Here is a 22,773-nt window from a genome sequence, read left to right as displayed (position 1 = left end):
AAGAGGACAGCATTTTTTTTAAAAAAATTATTATAACATTCTAAAAAACATTTTACTGGTCTATACATCTTTCCCATCCCGATCTGGCCACAGTGATCCATGCCACGGTCACTTCTAGGTTAGACTACTGTAACTCGCTCCACGTGTGCTTACCTTTGACCATGATCCGGAAATTGAAACTTGTACAAAATGCGGCAGCCAGCCTCCTTTCGGGGACTGCGCTTCGGGACCGGATTACACCAGTCCTGTACCAACTGCACTGGCTGCCAATTGAGTACCGGGTCATGTTCAAAGTTTTGGTCTTGACCTTTAAAGCCCTTCACGGCCTTGGACCTGTTTATCTCCCCATATTGCCCTGTTAAGCTCCTCCATTCTTCGGAGGCGGACCTACTGGTGATCCCTGGCCCCAAAACTATCCAGCTGGCCTCAAAAAGGGCCAGGACTTTTACAGTCCTGGCCCCTACCTGGTGGAATAGGCTCCTGGGTGAGATCCGGGCCCTGCAGGACATTCAGAGTTTCCACAGGGCCTGCAAAACGGACCTGTTCTGCCAGGCATTTGGCCAGCCGGGGTAATATCATATATTCACTGTGTAACATCTGGCCTCCCGTGGGCGCAGGGAAAAGAGAGAAGGGGAGATGCAATTCTGTGCCATCTGTAATATTAAATATAGTTCTTTTAATTTTATGGGGGTGGACCGGTTTTAGTAGTTTTTAGGAGTTGTTTTAATGAAATATATTGAACTGATGTAAACCGCCCTGAGCCCCTCAGGGGAGGGAGATATATAAATCTAAACAATAAAATAAATAAATAAATAAATAAATAAATAAAAATGTAAGAATGAATGCTTTAAGTTTTATTCATGCAATTGACAATGCTTGTAACGTTGGTGATGATGCCACAAGCTACACCAAACAATACCTGCTAAGCAAATCTTCATTTCTGTCAGATGAGCAAGTAGTGGTGGATACATTATAATATAAACCATCAATATTATGGCAAAGTATGGATTTTTTCTTATATGATCTTAGAACAAAAAGGCAAAACCAGTTTCCTCTCTAGAAGTAGAACTGAAATTGAGTCCAGTAGCATATCAAAGGCCTACAAAGTTTTCCAGAGCTGACAAAGTGAATTTCAAATCATATAAGCTTGTGCCCCGAAAAAAGTTTGTTGCCAGACACTGTTTTATTTCTAAAAGATCAGTAGGTTCCAGTTATAAACTTGCATTTTAATTTCCATGGACTTTCATTGAATTGATGAAAGATTATTGTGTTTTACAGTCTATTAGGCAAGAACCTGTTCAGTCTTGTTTCTGTACAGTGCTTAGAATTTAATGGACTACTCCTATAAAGATGAAGCATAATGATTAAACAAGTTTATCTAGTTTTTAACATACTGGCTTGTTTGCTGATTTAGTGTATTTATTTCAGAACATAGGCCAGTTTCTTCCATGTACTGCAGAAGAGGGAGGATTTTGAAGCAAGACGGAAGATTTGACTCTTGAACCCATCTGTAATATATAGGAATTGTAATTGCTTGATACTGCTGATTGTCTTTGATGGCTATTAAATCAGTTAAACTCATTTTGAAGGACTAAAGAGTAGTTTTGTTCTACTTGCAACATGTAGGATTCAAGCCATTCATGGTAACATTTTTCTTGGAATCCTATTAGATACATCTTTATAAGACAATTAAATTAACTAAATTTAGTGTAGAATAAACTTAAGAACTAACTTTTTCTCATTTTCTCCCCTTTATTTTTCCTTGTAAAGATCCACATCCAGAGAACAGAAGGATGTGACCACATGACATGTTCACAGTGTAATACTAATTTCTGTTACCGCTGCGGAGAGAGATATCGCCAACTCCGTTTCTTTGGAGATCACACATCAAACCTCAGTATATTTGGATGCAAATACCGCTACCTCCCTGAGAGACCACATTTAAGGAGATTAGTACGAGGTTCTGTCTGTGGTGAGTGGCTGACAGTATATTACTGAGAAATGTTTTTATGAAGTGATCACTAAATGATCTGTTCATCCACTATTATGTGTACACATTATACATTACAAATTATAAACAGCCTGGAAAATCTGGAAGGTAGCATGATTTCATGGATTGGAATGTAGTTGTTGAAGGCTCTTCATCAAATTAGAAAGTGCTGTATGGGACTTGTGGCTGGCAGTTGATGAACCTTCATAACTGTACAAATTTATTATCAAAAGTCTGTTGTCACCAAGATTATTTATTTATTTGATATAATTCATAATTCTCAGCATATCCAACTGTACAAAGAGGATTTGTACTTGATCATAGACTTGTCAGTGGCCATTTCTCTGCTTTTCAGACCTTGTAAAATTCTTTTTAGCTAAGGAGCTACTGTCCCAGAGCTTTTCAGCTTAGAAGATGGGAAGTGAAAACTGCCCTAAATACAGCACTTGGCCTGTGTAAACAGTTGACTTGCATATTATTAAGTAGGCATAGGTTATAGCTCTTTATAGTTAAGAATAAAAAGGATATTTGGAAAGAGAAACAATATATAGCTCTAGGATAGAAGCAACCCCTCTCCTGCATCTGAAACTTCCTGACCAGATAGATAGCACCATTAGACAGTGCTGGGGTGGAATCAGCAGTTGTGGTCCACATTGGCACCAATGACATTGGGAAATGTAGCTGGGAGGTCCTGGAAGCTAGATTTAGGCTGCTAGGTGACAGGTTGAAGTCCAGGACCCCCAAGGTGGCATTCTCAGAAATGCTACCTGTTTCACGCACAGGGCGAGCTAGGCAAGCGGAGATACAAGGTCTCAATGTGTGGATGAGAAGGTGGTGTAAGGCAGAGGGTTTCAGATTTGTCAGGAACTGGGGAACCTTTTGGGACAAGGCAGGCTGTACAAAAGGGACGGGCTTCATCTTAACCAAAGAGGAACCAGGCTGCTGGCGCTCAACATTAAAAAGGTGGCAGAACAGCTTTTAAACTGATCCCTGGGGGAAAGCCGACAGGAGCTGAGGTGACTTCGGTTCGGAATACAGTATCCATGAGGATGCACACAGAGTGGGAGGTTTTTTAAATCTACCACATAGGGACAGAGACAGAGTATACAGGTGTCTCTATGCTAATAGTAGAAGCCCTTGACCTAAAATGGGGGAGCTGGAGTACAGAGTTTTGAAGGAGGACATTGATATAGTATTTAAGTTAAACAGTTATAGATGTTATAGATTCACAGTATAGATGTTATAGACTTGCAGTATTTACAATAAATGCCAGACTCCAGAAAGTTTCTGCAACAAAGTAACCTTTATTTAGTTAGACCGGGAGGAGTCAGGGTCTGTCAACATTGTTACAATTAAAGCTTTAAGTATTGAACTGTTAACTGAATCAGTGAGTCTTACATTCTGCTTTGGCCGGGTGCAGGGCACCTAAATAACCACCTGGGGAGCAGAACAGTCTAACTTGAATGTTTCCAGTTTCCAAAAGGCCGAATTGAAAGTTTTCAGTCGGTGAGAAGCAAGTAAAGGAACAAAGAAAGTCTGCCTAGCAACAGTAAGAGATTGGTTCCTATAAGCCCTAAAGTAGCTGGGCATAGGAATATTGAAGTCTTCTTTGCTAGGAGCACTGGAAGAAGAGAGAGATTGGTTCCTACAAGCCCTAAAGTAGCTGGGCATAGGAAAATTAAAGTCTTCTTTGCTAGGAGCACTGGAAGAAGAGAGAGATTGGTTCCTATAAGCCCTAAAGTAGCTGAGCATAGGAAAGTTGAAGTCTTCTTTGCTAGGAGCACTGGCAATGCAAGAAAGAGAAGAAACTCACTCAGAGCCAACAAGCTCTATTTCACAAAGCAATACTAGAAATAAAAAGCCAACTACCAAAATGTTAGCATCTTTGCAAGATCAGGTGAATGTATTGCAGCTCAAATGCTCTAAGGCGTGGCAAGACCTCCTAGCTATTTATCAATCTGGAAAATGCCTTGTACAAGAAGAAGAAATATTAGAGTTGTAAAGAGACCTTACAACAAGCGGTATCCTTTATGGAAAGGTTCAGCTAAGAGATAATGATTTTCCCTCCTAGAGCATAGTGAATTACATTCAGAAGCCTTGAATATCCAGAGAGACAAAGACGGAGAAGGATCAAGAGAGAAAAGGCAGAACTTCTTTTTAACAACATTATGTGTGTGGTTTATCCAGTAGGACGTTGCAGCCGGTGCTGGTTGCAAGCAAATCAACAAATCAGAGATCCAGCACTGCCAATTCAATTGAAGAACAACTCCACCAAAAGCAACTGTAGAAGCACTACATCCCTATTCAGAGGCATAGGAAGAGGAATGTCACCCTCACATTCCAAGAAAGGTTACACCTGAAGTGCCAAGCAAGTGTGGCAGTAAATCTGCAACTAAAACCTCGCTCTTCCCACACATCCCACAGAGCAAGAAGCACTTAGAAGTCAGGTACTTCCAAATTATAGCAGTGCCTCTTGTCGTTCCCAAAGATTGGCTATGGAAATGAAGATCCTGGAAGCCAAAGCCTTGATTGCAGCAGCAGCTGCAAAACAAGTGGCAGATTTCTTAAAACTAAAAAGAAGAAATCATTGAAAGAAACCAAAAGCTCATTTTTTAGAAAGCCCAGTGAAGCAGCCCGTCAGGCACATCAAGCTCCAGTTGAAAGCTCAGGAAGAGGCTCGGACAAGCAAAAGTAGAAGCAGCCTTTGTCAACACTAAAAACAAAGAGCAAAGGCAGAAAAGCTGATGACGTAGAGCTCAAGTTTTGGAGCAAAGGGCCTTAAAGAGAGTTTATTTACCTTCCACTCTGAGGAAATAGAAGAAGAAGACCCTATGATGAAGGTATCTTCCTAGTTTTAATCCCCAACAGACATCCAACTTTGGAGAAGTGACTGCTGGGATTCGAAGAATACAGAGGACAGAACAGCTGGCAGCTGCAGAATCAGCAGAACTAATGTCCCAGATGTCCAGAGTGCAGCAATCCATGGTCCAGTTCCAACCACAGCATAGCATGGTTGCACCAGTAGTGGTGAGTCAGCAGACAGTACCACAAAAAAGGAGCTGCCCCTAAGTAATCAACAAGCAAAGTCAGTTAGCAAATGAACAGCAATGAGGGAGGAAAACCTTTACAAATCCAGCGTGGGATGCTCCAATTAATTTCGACTCTTACAGCTTTTAGAGAGGAGCAGAAGTCTCCCTGAAGACAGCACAGAAGTTGTACCTGGAGTATCAAGGCTTCACACATTGAAGTTAAGTACTCTTCTACCCAAGATCCATCAGGCAACAAATCTCCATTATGCAACCTGACATCCCAAATTGGTCAGGACGCTTTGAAAGCTACTCCTTTCCAGAAATCCTAGAAGAGATTTTCGAAGCTGACAGAGGCATTCAGAAGTTTTCTGGATAAGCCAGAAGACTACTTACTTTGAAAAAAATTACATTCCTAAGAGCTCTCAAAGACCTGAAACTAGATGCCGAGGAAGAGCTAACTCTTGCTTATAGCGTTGGTTGGGAACAACATCGCCAGCGCAAATAAGAAGAGTCTATGCAGCACATATAAGAAAACCCTCACATGGTTTTTTTTAGAACTATGCATGGAGTAGATTAGACCTTAAAGATAATGGAGCATCTTCAGAAATAGAAGCTTCACTTCTACAAAGGCTTAAAACCTTTCCCAAATCTTGCAATGAAAGATTGTAAGAAACTGTGGGATTTGACAGATCTGCTTTCAGAGATGGAGTCTTGCAAAAGAAAACCCCTCGAGCTGCCAGTGGACTCTGCATGTTTGGATCACTGGGGCATTTGAATCTCAAAGAGAAGTTATTCAACAAGTTGCCCCTTCCCCTGAAAGAGCAATGTGGGTAAAGAAGTTTTAATTACAAAGAGAACCATCAAAGCAAAGGTATCCACCATATTCATATCTTGTAAGATTTATATCAAGAATGGCTAAAAGAAAGAAATGATCCTCAAACAGGGATTCCCTTCTTTGTACCAAAGTGTTAGAGAAGAGAAGAAGTTGTTCCAAGAGCTTAAAGGTAAACCTCAAGTTATGTGTTAGGGAGCACAGAGACAAATACAAAACTCAGTCAAAACAATTCTCGGCAAGCCATTGGAAATTATGTGTCCAGTTCATAAAAAAATTGCACAACCTCAATGACTGCAAAGAGTTCAGAGAAATGCCATATGAAGAGTCAGCCTGTCCCACATAAAGCAACAGAAACTGTGTTTCTTTAAATGTTGCTCTTCTTCAAGAACCAGATATGGCCAACGAATGCAAAAGAAAGGTAAAGTGCCAAGAATGCTCCAGTGAACAGCATTGTTCAGCATTACATCTACGCAAACCAACTTCCGTTAATATTTCAAAGAAAGAGACCAAAGAGGCAGAAAAAATATCCCTCGAGAAAACCATCACAAACCAAAGCGAGGACAGAACGGCAACAGCGACATGCACTACCATGTGCGATGGAACAGTAAAAAAAAGATATCGCATTTAATTTTGCCATCCACGGGATTTGTCTCCTGCAGATGTTTACTCAAAAGCTTCAACCGCATCAAGCAATCTAACGCGTGTATGTGGTGGCACATTAGGTTCACGCACAAAGCCGATAGCGCCATTAGCCAACTCCAGAGTTTTTTTTTGAGATGTTTAACATAATAATCTCAGAAGAGATAGAATAATATGTCATGACCACATGTAGTGGAAATCACATCAACAGACAGGAAGAGGAGCACCAGGATTTGTTCTGCAATCAACTGATGGGACAGAGCAATTTAAACTACCTACTCTCCTTTGAATGTCAAACATTATTCCTAAAGACGAAAGACAAATCCTTCCAACAAGAAGCATCGCCATCGCATCACAAGCACCTGGAGTCCATATAGCAGACAAGATACCAGAACTTGACCGCCAAATGCTAAGATTCTGCTGCTGATCGCACAGATTGTCCAGAGGTGTTCGTGAGTCAAAAGAACAAGCTGAAAGGTCCCCCAGGAAATGCCATATTTGCTCAGAGGTTAGGGCTGGGGTGGACCATTCTAGGCCCAGGCTATTTGTTTGAACCACAAAAGAATACCTGAACATGCACAATAACCTTCTGTATGGATACTTTTATGCCAAATGGATCGCACTCCACTCCAGAGATGCCATTAGACTGCCCAAATCACATCCAGAGTTGTACAACATCATAGCATAGAGGAGTTGGAGTCATCAGTAAGCTTTAAAATTACACGTCCATGATGACCAGCCAGCCTTGTCCATAGAAGACACAAGCCTGCCTTCCTAGCCATAATGGAAAGAGAGCGTCAGCAGAGATGAGCAAGGAAACTGGATTGCACCTTTACTCCTTCAAAGAACCCAGAAGACAAGTTACCAAATAATCGTGGTCATGCAGCACTTGCAACGTTTGAAAGTTAACTCCAAAGAAATGCATGGAAAAAAAACTGCCAAAACCACAGTTAAAGGAGGATGTTATTGCCTTTCATTAACACCATTCGGATAGAGAAGGGCTCATAGCTTCTAAAAAGCTCCTGACATTGAAGAAGACCACCAAGAATCGCTGGCATTTACCATTTTTTTGGAGTCTATCGGCCCTGTGGTAGCCATATTACGAAGGTACGAGTGGTGTTTCGGACTTCTAGTGCATTATTTAATGGCGCAATTAATCTCTTAATAGGAGTTCCTGCTTGACAGGACCGGATTTAATTAACAATGTTATCCAAACACTGTTGGGCGCTTTTAGAAAGCGAAGCTAGCGGCAATTTCATGGCAGATATTCAACAAATGTTCTATTCCTTTTGGGTCAGAAAAGACCATAGAAATTACATTCTTCGCTTTTCTGTGGTTTGCTGATCCATATCAGATGTCAAGAGGTGCAAGAGCATTACAGAATGTGTGTTCATGTTTTTGGAAACAGCCCCTCACCAGTTTTTTCGGTATTGCAAACTATGGACTTAAGAAGCATCGCAAAACTCTTAGATGCAGCACATATGGATCAGAAGTGAGTCAATTTGTTCACAGAGACTTTTATGTAGATGATGCTTTTAAAAATCTAGCACTCCACCCCGCAAGCAACAGCTAAATCAATCTTCTCAAACAAACTCAGCATATAAGTTGGCTAAAGCGTCACCAACTGTTAAGATTTACAGGCAAAATTACTTCCCGCAATGAGTTCCGGTGAAGTGCTGCAAAGCCTTTCCCGAAGAAGATAAAGTAAACAGCGAAATAGAAACTTTGTAATTCAGGGACAGGAGTCCCTCAACAATACAGCGAAGAAGTTTTGGGTTTGAAGCGGTGCTGGAAGGTTAAAAAAGGATGAGTTTATCTGTTCAAGTTCCACGACTCAAAGAAGAGCTGCACAACGCAGAGGAGTGCTATCCACAATCAACAGTATTTTCGATCCCCTTAGTTTGCAGCACTCCAGTCATTATTCAAGGTAAATGCTTGCTGAGAGAGAGCTAACTCAGGACATTAAAGATTGATCAACCCTTTCGGTCAGACTCTTGAAAGGTCCAAAATGGGAACCGTGGAGGTCAATCCTCTTTCAGCTTCTGGAACAAAGTCTAGTGTCCTGTTGGAGTTATGTACGATTCATTTCACTCCAGTTCTCTCAGAACATTCCTGCAACTCCATATATCTTTCAGATGCTCTCAGTTCAAGCTGTATTGCTGCAGTGGCATCATCTTAGAGTAGATCCGAGGTGATCTGCAAGTGTACTCTAGGCTTTTATTTTAGGAAAGTGGGTTGTTTAGCACCGTAGGCAGGGCCATACCATAACTCCCTCAGCTGGCTTCTGGAACTTTGTGCCGCGAGTGCTAGCTAATAACACACTTTTAGGAAATTATCCTGTAAAGGGAATTGGACTTGTCCCTTTCAGGAAGTAGTGCTCAGTATACAGATAGCAAAGTAGTGCTAGGATATATTAACAATATACACTCGAGATTTTACGTACATGTGGAGTCAATAGAGTGGATCAAATATCGTGAAGATCACCTCACACACCTAACGTCAGGTAAGGCAACAGACAAACATGAAAGGAGAGACTCCTCTCTTTGTAGCATGTGGATACTGGCTGTCTTGTGTGAAAACGCCCATTTTTCTGCTACTTGATTGACTTTAACCCCTGATTTTAAGAATGAAGATTGGAGATTCTTCTCTTATTCAGAGTTCCTGAACGCTGAACTTCAGTGAACCCACAAGCAGTTTTCTGAATTCTGCAAATCAAGATTGTTAGAAAGCTTCATAGTTAGGAAGTTAGCATAGTTGATATTATGTATTAGGATGATAGATGCTAGTTATTAAGAGTAGTACAGTGTAAGAGAATAGTTAAGTATATGCTTAATGGAAGTTGATAAAGGTAAAACTTCCAGAGGAAGTTTTAGTGAGTGTCATGCTCCCACATGAGCCTTTCTTGTATTTTATTTCCCTTTTTAGTTTTCCCCACAGTTAGTATGGGTTTAGCTATGTTTGCTAGTATTCAAGTGGGAGGGGAACCGAATTTAGTTCTGTCCCTTTAAGAAGCCTGAGGGCTGGTGTTCTGAGGAAAGTATTACCCAGCAACTCCGTCTGGCTTTGGCAGTAAGGTGTTAAAGCAAGCTGGCTGAAAGAAAACAAGTTAGATAGTCCAAGATGTTGTAAATTCACAGTATTTAAGTTAAACAGTTATAGATGTTATAGATTCACAGTATAGATGTTATAGACTTGCAGTATTTACAATAAATGCCAGACTCCAGAAAGTTTCTGCAACAAAGTAACCTTTATTTAGTTAGACCGGGAGGAGTCAGGGTCTGTCAACATTGTTACAATTAAAGCTTTAAGTATTGAACTGGTCTTAATCTGAATCCAGTGAGTCTTAGTTCTGAGCTTATGGTTTTGCGTGTACAGGGCATCCAAATAACCACCTGGGGAGCAGAACAGGCATCACAGAGACATGGTGGAATGAGGAGAACCAGTGGGATGCTGTTATCCCAGTGCAATCCTGAGGCCTAGGATTTGTACAGTAACTGGCCATTCTGCAATTGAGCCCCTTGGGGGGAGGGTGGTATATAAGTGGAACAAATAAATAATAAAATAACTACGGCATAGCCACTCCCAGTGGAGAAACTTATGCAGCAGCCAGAGGGAAAATGGAGGACTGTTATTTTCTTTTTTCTTTTCTTTTTTCTTTCATGTTGTAATGCAAATAGAGGAAAGTTCAACATGAGTGCACCTGAACACAGGTGAAAGCTTATTATCTTGCTTACTGATGGTGGTATCATTTCTCCACAATTGTTGTGCCTATGTATTGAGCTTTTTTTTATTTTGGGGGGATTTTATTCCAGGTTCCTAAGAATGTAGACCTGGAAAACATTCACGGCCTGCATTGCTTTTGTGATGCATTTTGCATATAGTTCCACAGTTGATGCAATGCAATTTTAGGATGCACATGGAGTGCAGTACAACTAGTTCTACTAGTTGTGCTAGTTGGTGAGTCCTGAAGAAATAGAAAATCTGCTTAGAAATGCAGGGCCTAGCATGTCTAGGTTTAACCCTTGTCCTTTATGATTGTTGGTATTAAATCAATGCTGGCTGATCATGTTATCGAGGGGGAAGACAGTCTCTCAATATAGTGGGGAATATTAGCTTAGAACAGACTGTGTATAAATATTGCAAGAGGCTGGGTAAGGAAACTTTCATACCAGTATAAATGAAGATCTTAGAAGACAATCCACAGAGAGGAATATGATACAAATTTGACAATCTTTATTGTAGGGATAAAGGGTTCACAAGCATTGGATTCAATTCAGTAAACATGCACACAGAGAGTTCCTAAAATTGTATGGGGCATATGGGTGATACAATCTGATCATGAAGTGGAGAAGATCCAGGATTCAGAGCCAAATGGCCAGCGTCTAGTTCCAGGGTGTGGGTGGTGCAGCACATTGGACACAAAGACAAAGATGGAAAGATGTCAATGGCACTGGTCAATGGTCTTTGGGGGGTCCCCCCCACATTTTTTTTTGCCTATCCTTGAGAATAAGAAAATTGGTGATGGTGATGGCAGTGGCATGATATCTTTCATAAAACAGCCTGCAGGACATCAGAGGAGAATAGACCAGTACAAAAAAGAGCTGAGAACACCACTCTGGCCCATTGATTATTTCTAGACAATGCCTTCCCCTTCTCCCTGTGAAAATAACAAGGGATTCAAAATATCTATATCTTCCCTAAGGATCCTGATTTATGTGCAACAACATGGACTATTCCTTTTGGTGTTGTCATTCTTTCCATATACTGCTGGCTTCATAAAGGGAACTTCTGCCCATAGCCAGGAAGCAGCTCCTTGTATGAAATTACTGGGCAGGAGAGACCATCAATAACATCAGAGATGTAGAAATCCTGGAACATCTAGTGCTCACAAAAGTGTCTGCAGATACCTAAGTTTATCTGGATTTTGTTTAATAACTGCATTTTAGCCCTTGTTTTATCTACCAACTGTCCAATTCTCTGCTTCAGTGAAAGTGCATAAAAGGCCATGGACCTCAGCCAGGGCCAAATCCAGAATTGCTCACACACACTCTTCTGTTTCTCCTCATGGTTGCAAGTATTTTAAATATAGGCTTTGATCCTGATTTATATGTTCTTTGTGTTTTTGTTACAGATCAGCATTTTGGAAAACAGAAATACATCTCTCGATTTAAGTGTTGCAACAATTAATAGCCGAATAGCTGAAAGCAGAGCTATGCTGTGCAATGAGGAGCAGAATAATCTTGAGCTAAAAAGAGATAAAGCTTTGCTGGTGGATCTTATATCTGCTTTAGAAAACAAGGTATCCTTTTGTTCCATGTATACAGGTTTTTCTGGATTCTCATTTCCCTCGCTTAGACATTTCTGTTCATTTCCAGTCACTTTTGCTCCCTCTAGTGGTTGATTCAGTATTGCACTGGTTGATGTCCAGCATATCTCCCTGCAGATTTAAACTGCGGGTTTTTATGCTGGACATAAGCCAGTGTAATATCGAATTAATCACTAGAGGGATCAAAACACATGCAGAACAGGACTGTGCTGCTGGCAGGTGTCAGCTAGGGCATAGTCAGGCATGCCCAGAGTCAAAGCAGGTAGCAGGCAAAGGCATGGTCAGACAATCTAGAGTCAAGAGAGGCAGCAAGCAAAGGCATAGGCAGTCCAGAGTCAAGCAAGTTCAAACAGGAGTTCAAACAGTCAGACAGGCTAGGTATGGAGGTATAAGATGTGGAGCAGGGAACCTGGTACATGGAACTTTCCAGTGAAACACATTCATTGCACCCAGGCAGAGCCAAGCCCAAGACAGGGTTTATGTAGGATGCCCTTACTAATGAGGCTAGAATCCTCCATAGGCTCAGTCCTCCTCTGATATTGCTGTTTCTAGCTCACAGAGCCTTTTGCCATCATGAGCTGCAATATGGGCACTTCTCCTTTTACTGCTAAATTGCTGTCTCTGACTTCTGTCTTTGACTTCTTTGTGCAGCTGGTTCATCACTTAGCTCATCTGGGGCTGCTGAGGACTCTCCCAGTTGCACCACATCTGGCTCAGCCTTGACTGGCAGGGAAAGGCTTGGAGCTGGCTCTTTTCTTGCGTCTCCTCGCAAGGAACCAGTTCTGGTCTCACAGTGTCTTCAGGCTCTATGTCAGAGTCCTCATCGCAAACAACAAAAATGAGAATGCGGAGAAGCGCTTTGTTAGGTTTAGAGAACTGCAAATAAGGATATACTAGGGCAGTGATGGCGAACCTTTTCAAGACCGAGTGCCCAAATTGCACCCCAAAACCCACTTATTTATCGCAAAGTGCCAACACAGCAATTTAACCTGAATACCGAGGTTTTAGTTTAGAAAAAATGGCTGGCTCCGAGGCGTGCATTACTCGGGAGTAAGCTTGGTGGTAGTTGGTGGCTTTGCTTTGAAGCAACCGTGCAACTCTTCCAATGGGTGAATCATGACCCTAGGAGGGTTTACTCAGAAGCAAGCCCCATTGCCAGCAACCGAGCTTACTCCCAGGTAAAGGATCGTTGTACTCCCAGGTAAAAGATTTAGTTCTTCGCATAAAAATAAGTGGGTTTTAACAGGGTTACCTACACTGCTTCCCCAAAACTAGGTCTTAGGTTTAATGCTAATAATCAAGCCCAGCAACCCAGGCCAGCCTAGTGGGGGGGGGGGGCGACTCTGTTTGCATATGCCCACAGAGAGGACTCTGAGTGCCACTTCTGGCACCCATGCCATAGGTTCGCCATCACTGTACTAGGGCTAAAGAATGAGCATAAGAGGTCACTGTCATATAGACATATTATTTACCAATAATGTGGATTATTCTGTGGTATGAGCTTTCTTAGACAGCAGTCTGTCTCATCAAAAGATACAAGTGGATTTTATATCAGCATCTGTGTATGTAATGGTTAAGTAATTTTCCCAACCAACATTATGTGCATTCATTTTGAAATTAGTATTACTGAATTCAGTAGACATACACCAATGCAAGGGTGTAAAGGATTTCAACCTCAATTTAAAAATCAAGCCAATTTACATATGGTTGTGTAATTAGAAAAGATTTCTACTGAACTTTATAATTTCTGTCCTTTAGCTTGCTGGGAAAGAAACCAGTTTCCCGCAGTTTTCCACAAAGACTCTGCAGCTGGATGAAGCAATTTCATTATTAAAAACAAAACATGTGCTGCATCACCTGAACCAAAAATGGGAAGAAATCTCCAAAATGGCAAATTCCATGAAGGAATTTAATATGTCAATGACAGCCATTGTAGATGATACAGGAGAATATTAATTTGCAAGTGTAGATGGACTTGTTTTTTCATCTCCACCTTTCATCTCCATCTTTCATCTGGGGCAAAGGTTACTTCCAGATTGAATTACTGTAATTTCCTCTATGGTGGGCTACCCTTGACACTGATCTGGAAACTCAAAATGCGGTTTGCATGGGTCCTTACGGGGATGCCATGGTTCCATCAGCTGCATTGGCTTCTGATGGAGTACCAAATCTGGTTCAAGGTTCTGTTTTTTACCTTTAAAGCCCTAAGCAGTCTGGGGCCTTTATACTGCCAGGACTGTCTCTAAGAGAGCATTGCACTCTGCTTGTTGGTGGTCCCTGGCCCCACTGACCTCAGCCAGTGCTAGAGCTTTTTCAGATCAGGCCCCAAACTGTTGATTGAGATCCAGATTGTATCATAGTTCCACGGGGCCTGTAAGACAGAGTTGTTCTGCTAGGCTTTTGGTTGAGGACACAACGGGGTCCATCTTGGCTGGCCTCCCCCCCCCCCCCACATCCCTTCCCTTTTTTCTCCTCTTTGAGGTTTTTTGTTTTCTATTACAGGCTATATTATTATTGTATTTTATAAATTCTATCCTTTAATAAGTTGTATTGGGGTATGAGTTTCCAGTTTGTTTTAAATATTCTATGAATTGTATTGTTGGAATCTGCCCTGAGCCCGCATGGGGAAGGGTAGCCTAGCAATTGAATACATAAACAAACAAAATAAATAACATCCCGGTGAACAGATCTACTTGGACATTGAGAAAAATTCATTTGATATAATAGAACCTAAAAAAATTATTGTTGGAGTGTTAATTTCAAATTTTACTTATACTAAAGTGGACATTGTAAGTAAAGTAATGAGAAATTGTTATGTAAATCATAGTCAAAGTTGCTTAATTTGTATAAATTCAGATTCCACTTACAAGAACATAATTCAAACTTGGACAAGGGCTGAAAAGATAATTATAACTGAAGAAGGTTTTATTCTTTTAATGTATTTTACTTTTTAAAATGTAAGCAGCCTTGAGAGCTTCTTTAGCCAAAAAGTAGGCTATAAATGAAGAAAGGAAATTATTGTTCAATATATCTGTCAGACCTCAAGCTAAGCAGGATTGGTGCTCCTCAGTATTTGTATGGGAGACCACCAAGAAATACCAGGATCAGTATGCAGAGGCCGGCAATCTTAAATAATCTCTGTTAGTCTCCTGCCTCAAGGATCCCATGGGGTCACTGTAAGTTGACTGTGATTTGACAGCAATAAATAAATAAATAAAAATGAAAAGTTACCTCAGACTAATCCCCTGATTTTGGTTGTGTATTTGGGAAACATTTCTACTTAACTTTCAGTAGACTGTAGAGAGGACTTCACTGTTAATATCCAGGTTTGGTAGATGAAACATGCAAAGCGATATCATATTTCCCTCAGAATGATCAACATAAAAAGTCATATATCACTCGCACTGGAAGAGCTTGATTTGAGCATTAATGTAATGAGAGCTGATATGAAGTGTATTGTAAAAATTCTTACAGTGGACAGAACAGAAGTGCATATAACAGCAATTTCTTTTAAATAGGAAAGGTAGCATATAACTGTGCTAAATGACTATGTGTGTGTGGGAGAACCTCTGTCATCTACCCTGATGGAGATCAAGAGATATTGTAAGAATAAGTAAACACAGAGCCATGGGAAAAATGAAATAAATAACTGGAAATATTAGCTTGTAGCCAATGAGAGCTCATCATAGGGTGGGACTTCTCCAGTTTCTGCCTTCCTGGGATCAGCAGAAACCTCAGAAACCAAGTAGAGGACAAAGTGGGAATCTGTAGTGGGAGTGGGAAAATCAACAAAAATCATTCCCCCTCCCCTCATCCTGCGACAGGGTTGCCCTTAAGTTTTTGAAATTGTGTGGTTGGATACAAGACCATGCTTTACATACTAGATTAGGACATACAAGCAAATGACAGTTTTGAATAAAATGATAACATAGAGATCTGTATTTTAGTTTAAAACTTGGTTATACATTTTTGTGTTTCATGTCCATATCTAGTTGTGATTATATTGTTTTTTTTATTTAGGCAGTATTATTAAAATGCATTTCAAAAAATTAAAGTACAGACTAGCTTAATCCAATCCTGTGCATTTGCAGTTGCCTGCTCCATAATAGGCAAGTCTTAGTTGGCACAACAGATCTTAGAACTGTGCCATCATTGTAGTCATGTTGCTCCTTTCAATCCCTAAATGGGAGCTGTGAGGTTGCCAACACTACTGGAAAAAGGAGGGGGGAGGAAGCAGGAGTGGTTTGACTGTGTTGAAAAAAGAGTAGTGATCTTGTAAGTGCCACAGAATATTATCTCTCAATCCATATATTTGAGTGGTGGGATCAATTTTGCTAAAATATGATGTATGTTTTATAGCCTGAGTACATATTAATTGTCTGTCAGTTGTCCTGGAATTTCTTATTAGGTACATCGGGTCACCCTAGAGAACCTGGAAACAACCACATCCAAACCAAATACACCTTAAACAGAAAAATAATTTAACATGCATAGGTCCAAGAACAGGGACTACTGCTGGAGTTTATACATAACATCTGTAGGTACTGGTAAAGGAACTTTGTAACAAAATTCTTCATACATTTTAGGTGGGCTAGAATATTATTTAACTACTGGAAGCTGTTGCTACGATGAGTACGTGATTTGCTTTCTTCAAGATAATGGCATAACAACCATTTCTGGACTCAATTTGAACACAACTGTCAATTTATCAACTCTAGCAACCTGTGAATGGGCTTGAATTGAATTTCCTTGCCTGCAATTAACTGTAAAATTTTAAAGAATCTTACAGCTTTCCAGGCCCATTAACTTCAATTGGCTTAGAACGGATTGCTTGGGATTGCACTGAAAGGGTATCTTTCTGTGGTGGTTCTTTGCTCCCTATTGACACTATTTCTCCCATTCTGAGAATTTCATTTGTATATAAAGCAAATGCAGCCCTCACAACTTTCCTTATGTTTGCTAAATATTGCCATCAGAATGGTCTCCATAACTGTTCAACATATGGGTAAGAGCATTCATTTGAAAAGATATAAAGACCACAACAATCTCACTTTCTCAGAAGCATTGTATCATCACATAATTGCACAACTAATAAATTCTTCTCTGTTGCTCAAGGAGAAGTGCAAACTGCAAAGGGACCAGCTTGCCCAGGAAAGCAATTAATAATGTATACTCTGCATTAATTCAGTCATTTCATGGGAAGATTTCAGGAAAATAATTTAAAATGCCTTGGGCAGCTATGATTTTTTAAACTTTTATTGGTGGGAAAATTAAGATGCAATCTGAAGTTTGCATAGTTTCAAAATGCTTTACAACAGGTGTTGCCAATCTTTTCTTTAATGAGAATGACTTCTGAGTGATGAAAAATACCCTCAACGACCTCCCTCCAACATGTTACTATTTTTTCTCTGCCCTAAAAACAGAACATGTACTAGGCAGAGCATCAGAAATGAAACTAAGCACCTAAGCAGCACAGAGAAAAATCCAACGAAATAAAAACGATTTTTTTAAAAAGATGAAGCCTAAAGCAGATATTTTAGTTATTTTTTCCCCTCTGGATCTTATAGCAAATGTACAAGCTACCTGTTGGAAACGCCTGCTTTACAGGCAACTGCTACTTTTTAATCAAGGAACCTCGAAGGACTCGAAACAAGTAAGAATAGTTCTTTATTTCATAAACTTCAATGATCACACTACACGGAATGCAGATTCTGACCTTCCCGGGAATAGGCGGCCTCTTTTACGGGCAATGGAGCTCCTCCCAGGCCTCCCCAACCCAATTCCCACGATGCAAAAAAAGCAAGCTTCACACACATATATAAGCGCAAAAGCAAGGTTAACTTCGCAGCCACTCTGGGCACACAGCCCAGATCCTGGAATGTGCCAAGGCCAGAATGCCTGAACAGAGACACACATCAACCCCCTACCTTACATTCCGCTTCTCCTAAGAAACCTTCCTCCCCACCCGGCTTGTGTGGGAAAGACTTATGAAAAGCGGAGATCAACGGGGGGGGGGGGGCGTCAATATTCTCTACATAAACCCACTGATTATGGCCCAAGGGATACCCCACCCAAGAAACTAGGTATTGCAAGCTGTTATGGAAATAGCGAGAGTCCAGAATGGCAACCGATTTCATAATGCTTGTGGCCATCAATAATCACGGGCGGTAGGGAACCTCCGCTAGTCGCATCTTTCAGGCATGTCCGGAATCTGGAGCCCGCTGAGTAAGCTAGAATGAAACATACAGGATGAATATTACTTTAACGTAATTTGGCAACTCTAAATCGAAAGCAGTCCACATCATTGATCACCTGGGTAAGATCCGAAACGAGACCCTATGAATTTTTTTTGCCTAGCTTGGAGTACTTGTGCATGTCTCTACAGTTTCTGCGGGTGGACAAATGAAACCCATGTCCCAATTTGGTAGGGGAAAGTCAGTTCCACGCTTTGTCCGCTTGAAGTTTTTTTAGTGCTTCCTGCGCTTTGTGCAAGAGAGGAAGACACGGGTCTTCCAAGCCTTCAGCCAAAGACTGGATCCAGTAAGCGTGCCAAAGTCCAGGGGCTGGCAAACGCCTGGTTGGGGAGTTAAAGCGCAGGGTGGAAAAAGAAACGACCAGACACCTCACCTCAAAAGGGGTTTTGTTGGTGCTACTATGAACCGCATTATTATAGGCATACTCAGCAAAAGGTAGAAGCTCAACCCGATTTGTCTTGATGGTAGTTGGTGTAGCAACGTGAGGTACCTCGTTCCAGTGTTCTGTTGGTCCCGTTCGGGTCTGGCCGCCACTTTGCGATCGTGGTAACGGAGGCAGCCGAACAGCTGATCGCTGTTCCCAGAATCTCCAGGAACGCTTTCCAAAACTTAGATAATGAATTGGGGGCAAAGCGTGTCGGAGATCACTTTCTCTGGCTTTGGCGACAAGTGCAAACTTGGCTAACTTTGGGCATCGGGGAGGATGGTGGGACATGGAACAAAAGTGTGTGCCTGTTTCGAAAAGCAGGATCCACCACCACCCACAAGCCTGCGTGTTCCCATGGCTCTCTCGGGAGATCTGTAATGAAATCCATGGATATCACTTCTGCCACGCAGTTTGGGCAGCTGGAGGAATGGGATATAACAACCGTGGGGCTTGCCGGGATGGATTTAGCCTCTAGCACATGTCGGACGAAAGCCCTTAATGTAATCGCTTTCCATTATGTCTTTGGCGACATGGTGCGCCACCAGAGGCCATTGTCGCCTTAGTAAGTGGGAAGCCGCTTTTAAAATCCAGAAATGTCCCGGCTTTGTCTAGCCGTCGTGGGCTCCTCGCCATGAAGAACCTGCTTAATGTAGGGTCGGGCGGGACGTACCAACAGTCACCCCTCCTCCACACTCCCCCTTTCAATTGCAAGAGGGGGTTGGATTCCTCCTTCGGGACATCCTGCCGCCCCGCCTCCTCCAAGTGGCGTAGAAACGGCGAGACGTCTGGGATGTTCGTCGTAGAGGGAAGAGGCGCTCGGGTCGCGGCCGCTTGGGAATCGGGTTACCGCTAATCCCAATTGTGAGGGTGAGAGGATGAGTAACAGAGGTATCGCACGTAAGGAGGTGTCCGCCCCCTTAGGCAGGCGGGACAAGGCATCAGCCAACTTGTTGCTATTGCCTGGAAAGAAATGGACTGTGAATGTGAACCTGGAGAAGAAGTCAGCCCATCTCAACTGTTTAGCCGACATTCTGAGTGGTGTAGACAGAGCCGCCAGATTTTTGTGGTCAGACCAGACCTGGAAGGGATGAACAGCTCCTTCCAGCCAGTGCCACCAAGTACTAAGAGCCTCCTTGATGGCAGCCGTCTCTTTGTCTCCAACGGTCCAGTTAAGTTCAGGACCAGATAGTTTTTTCGATAAATAAGCATACGGAACAAGTTTATTGTTTTTATTTTTCTGCAAGAGGGCCACTCCTAAGGCCTTGTCCAAAGCATCTACATGTACGACGAAGGGCAAGGAGGGATCCGGGTGTTTCAAAATCGGTTCTGTAGTAAAAGCGGTTTTAAGAGCTTGGAAAGAATCCTGACAGTCTGGGGACCAGGAAAGGGAAGCCCCGGGTTTAGACGCATGAGGACCTTTCCCCTTGGTGCGAAGCAAATCTGTGAGAGGCAGGGCAATTTTGGCAAACTGGGGAATAAAGTCCTGGTAGAAATTGGCAAAACCTAAAAAGGACTGAAGTTCCTTGCGAGTTGTGGGGACGGACCAATTTACAACAGCAGCCATTTTTGCCGGATCCATTTCTAAGCCCTCCGGAGAGATCCGATAACCTAAATAATCCATGGACGTCTGATGGAAGGCACATTTAGACAGTTTCACGAATAGGGAATTATCGAGTAGACGTTGTAATACAGCTCTGACCAGACGTACATGCTCTTCCTCCGATTGGGAGTATATACTCCCGATTGGGAGTATATAAGGACATTGTCTAAATATACCACCACCCCCTTAAACAGAAAGTCCTGCAGGACATCATTGATAAGCGACATGAAAACCCCTGGGGCTCCAGATAATCCGAAGGGCATTACACGGTATTCATATTGACCAAATTTCGTATTAAAGGTGTTAAATGTTCAAACCCTTCAGCGATCCGCACTCGGTAGTAGGCTTCTCGCAAATCCAGCTTTGTAAAAATACGCCCTTCCCCAATGCATCGAGGAGGTCCTTGATTAGGGGCAAGGGGTATTTATTTGAGATAGAGACGGCGTTTAAACCTCGATAATCGGTGCAGAGTCGTAGAGTCCCATCTTTCTTTTTTACAAACAGAACAGGGGCTGCATGGGTGCTCTTGGTGGCTCGACGAATGAAACCGCGAGCCAGGTTTTTATCTAGGAAAGCACGAAGCTCCTTCTCCTCGGTTGGGCTCATCCGGTATATTCTACCCTTAGGAAGTTGTGTCCCTGGGACCAAGAGGATTTTACAGTCTGTGTCCCGATGGGGGGGTAGTTGGTCGCACTCTTGTTCTTCAAAGACCTTGGCCAAATTCCAGTAGATTTTGGGGATTTCGACCAACCCCGAACTTGGGGTGACATCGAGAGCCATCGGTTGGGGTTCATCGGGAAGTTCAGTAGAATCTTCCGGTGGCTCCCCCTCATGCATGTGATCCCCACAAGGAGGATCCGTGAACTGAACGATGTGTTGCCCCCAGAAAATGGTGGGTTCATGGGAGAGTAGCCAGGGCATCCCCAATATGATGGGGTGTTTGGCGACTGGAGCCAGGATAAAGCTACGTCTCTCCCAGTGCTCTGCGCAACGTAGGAGCACTGGTTGGGTTCGAAAACGGGCTGGGCCGTCGGTGCCTAATGGACTGCCATCCATTTGAGTGAAGGGAATGGATTTGGCCAATGCTATACCTTCAAGCCCTAATTGCTCCGCCACTTGAGGCCTCATAAGGCAGTGGGAGCAACCTGAATCCACTAGTGCACGTGCCAATATGCGCGTATGCTTGGATGTGTTGGCCAAAGAGGTCATAATAGTTATGGGGGCACCCCCGTCACTCACCGCATCTTGGAGCTGGGTTCTCTTCCGCAGGGGCTGACGAGAGGCTCACCCCTTCAGGCTCGGTGTCATTGATCTCTCCTGGTTCGTCATCAAATACGGCTTGTGCAGCCCCTTGGGGTCCTTTAGGCCCTGGCTTGCGTGGGGTCCGTGCTGTCGACTTGCGAGGAGCGGGAATGGGGGCTTTCTGCTTCTTTGGGCAGTTGGCCGCCATGTGGCCCGGTCCTCCGCAATATAGACATAATCTGAGGCGTCGGCGTCAATCCGAGGTGGACTCAGTGACTGATGGCCCCCCACCTGTTTTCTTCGGCAGCGCAGCGGCGGCAGGTTTGGCGGTAGGTTTGGTAGCTGCAGGTTTTCCTGTTTTGGAACGGGTAAGTCGGGCCGCGATGATGTTGCCCACTTCAATCCACTCTGCGATGGTGCGTGGCTCACGCACCATAACTGCCCAGGTGCAGATGTCAGGGTCTACCGCATCATGGAAATATTCGCATTTCATGCGTTCAGGCCAGTCCGGTAATTTGCTTGCTGCCAGCCGAAACTCTCGAGCGAATTCAGCAAAGGATTTGGTACCCTGCTTGATGGTTTTAATAGTCTTAATAGCCTTGTTCACCTCTTCCGGATCTTCAAACCGCAGTCTAAGTCCCTGGAGTAAGGCAGCCACGGTTTGAAGTTCAGCCCCCCCCATTTCGTGTAATTCCACAAACCATTCTGCAGCATCCCCATCTAGCACGGATCCGATGTCTTGAACTTTTACCGCTTCCGAGCGATAAAGATCATCAAACTCAAGAATGTGTGCATCCAGCTGTAGGATGAAATATGGTAATTTGGAAGTGGATTCATCAAAGCGCGCCGGGATGTGGGGTCGAGGGTAGCCCCGACCAGCCACCGGTGCTACTGGTGGCGCCGGGGCAGGGGACGGGACCCGTCCAGGCGGTGGTTGTGCAACTGGGATTGGTGGCGGCGGGGGCTGCACTGGGGGAACTGCCCTATGCTGCAGCAGGGGGGCCTCTATCCGAGGAGCCGTGTGAACTGGGGTGGCGGGCGAGCGCGATCGAGCCGCGCCGTCTCTCTGGATCAACGCTTCTCTTGCAGCCAGTTCCCTCTCACGTCGTGTGAGAGTTTCTCGGTCCTGCCGCAGCCTGTTGCACTCCCTCTTTTGCATTGCGGACTCGACCTCTCCTTGGGTTTCAAGTGCTTTCAAACACTCACGCTGACGCTGGAGTTCAAGCCTGGATTGTTCCAGGACTCGATCATGGACTGTGACGTCTTGGAGATATTGGTGTCTAAGGACATCTTTCTCCCTTGCCAGTTCCAATTCTAGGTCCTGGCGTTGCTGTTCACATTCCAGTTCCAGGGCCAGCCGTTCCCTTTCGAGGGCTTCACGCTCCTGTTCACGTTCCAGTTCAAGGGCTTCGCGCTCCCTTTCGAGGGCTT

General features: G+C 43.1%; 1 protein-coding gene and 1 long non-coding RNA gene across 2 annotated transcripts in view; both read left to right on the top strand.

The window, feature by feature from the left end:
• Nucleotides 1–9,175, top strand: part of RNF217 (ring finger protein 217) — a 62,408-nt gene extending 53,233 nt beyond the window's left edge. Inside the window, exons 4-6 of the mRNA XM_048505579.1 lie at nucleotides 1,771–1,972; nucleotides 8,862–8,996; nucleotides 9,150–9,175. Of these exons, the coding sequence (XP_048361536.1) occupies nucleotides 1,771–1,972; nucleotides 8,862–8,996; nucleotides 9,150–9,175 (363 nt within the window). The remainder of the gene's footprint in view (nucleotides 1–1,770; nucleotides 1,973–8,861; nucleotides 8,997–9,149) is intronic.
• Nucleotides 9,176–11,632: 2,457 nt separating this feature from the next.
• On the top strand, nucleotides 11,633–14,503 carry LOC125439796. Its single transcript, XR_007245584.1, has 2 exons — nucleotides 11,633–11,792; nucleotides 13,578–14,503. It is a non-coding gene; the product is annotated as an uncharacterized LOC125439796 (long non-coding RNA).
• Nucleotides 14,504–22,773: the final 8,270 nt, after the last annotated feature.

This window comes from Sphaerodactylus townsendi, linkage group LG01, assembly GCF_021028975.2.
Source record: "Sphaerodactylus townsendi isolate TG3544 linkage group LG01, MPM_Stown_v2.3, whole genome shotgun sequence".
NCBI classification, from domain to species: Eukaryota; Metazoa; Chordata; class Lepidosauria; order Squamata; family Sphaerodactylidae; genus Sphaerodactylus; species Sphaerodactylus townsendi.
Note: the sequence above shows the minus strand (reverse complement) of the source record. Positions and strands in the feature narration are given on the sequence as shown.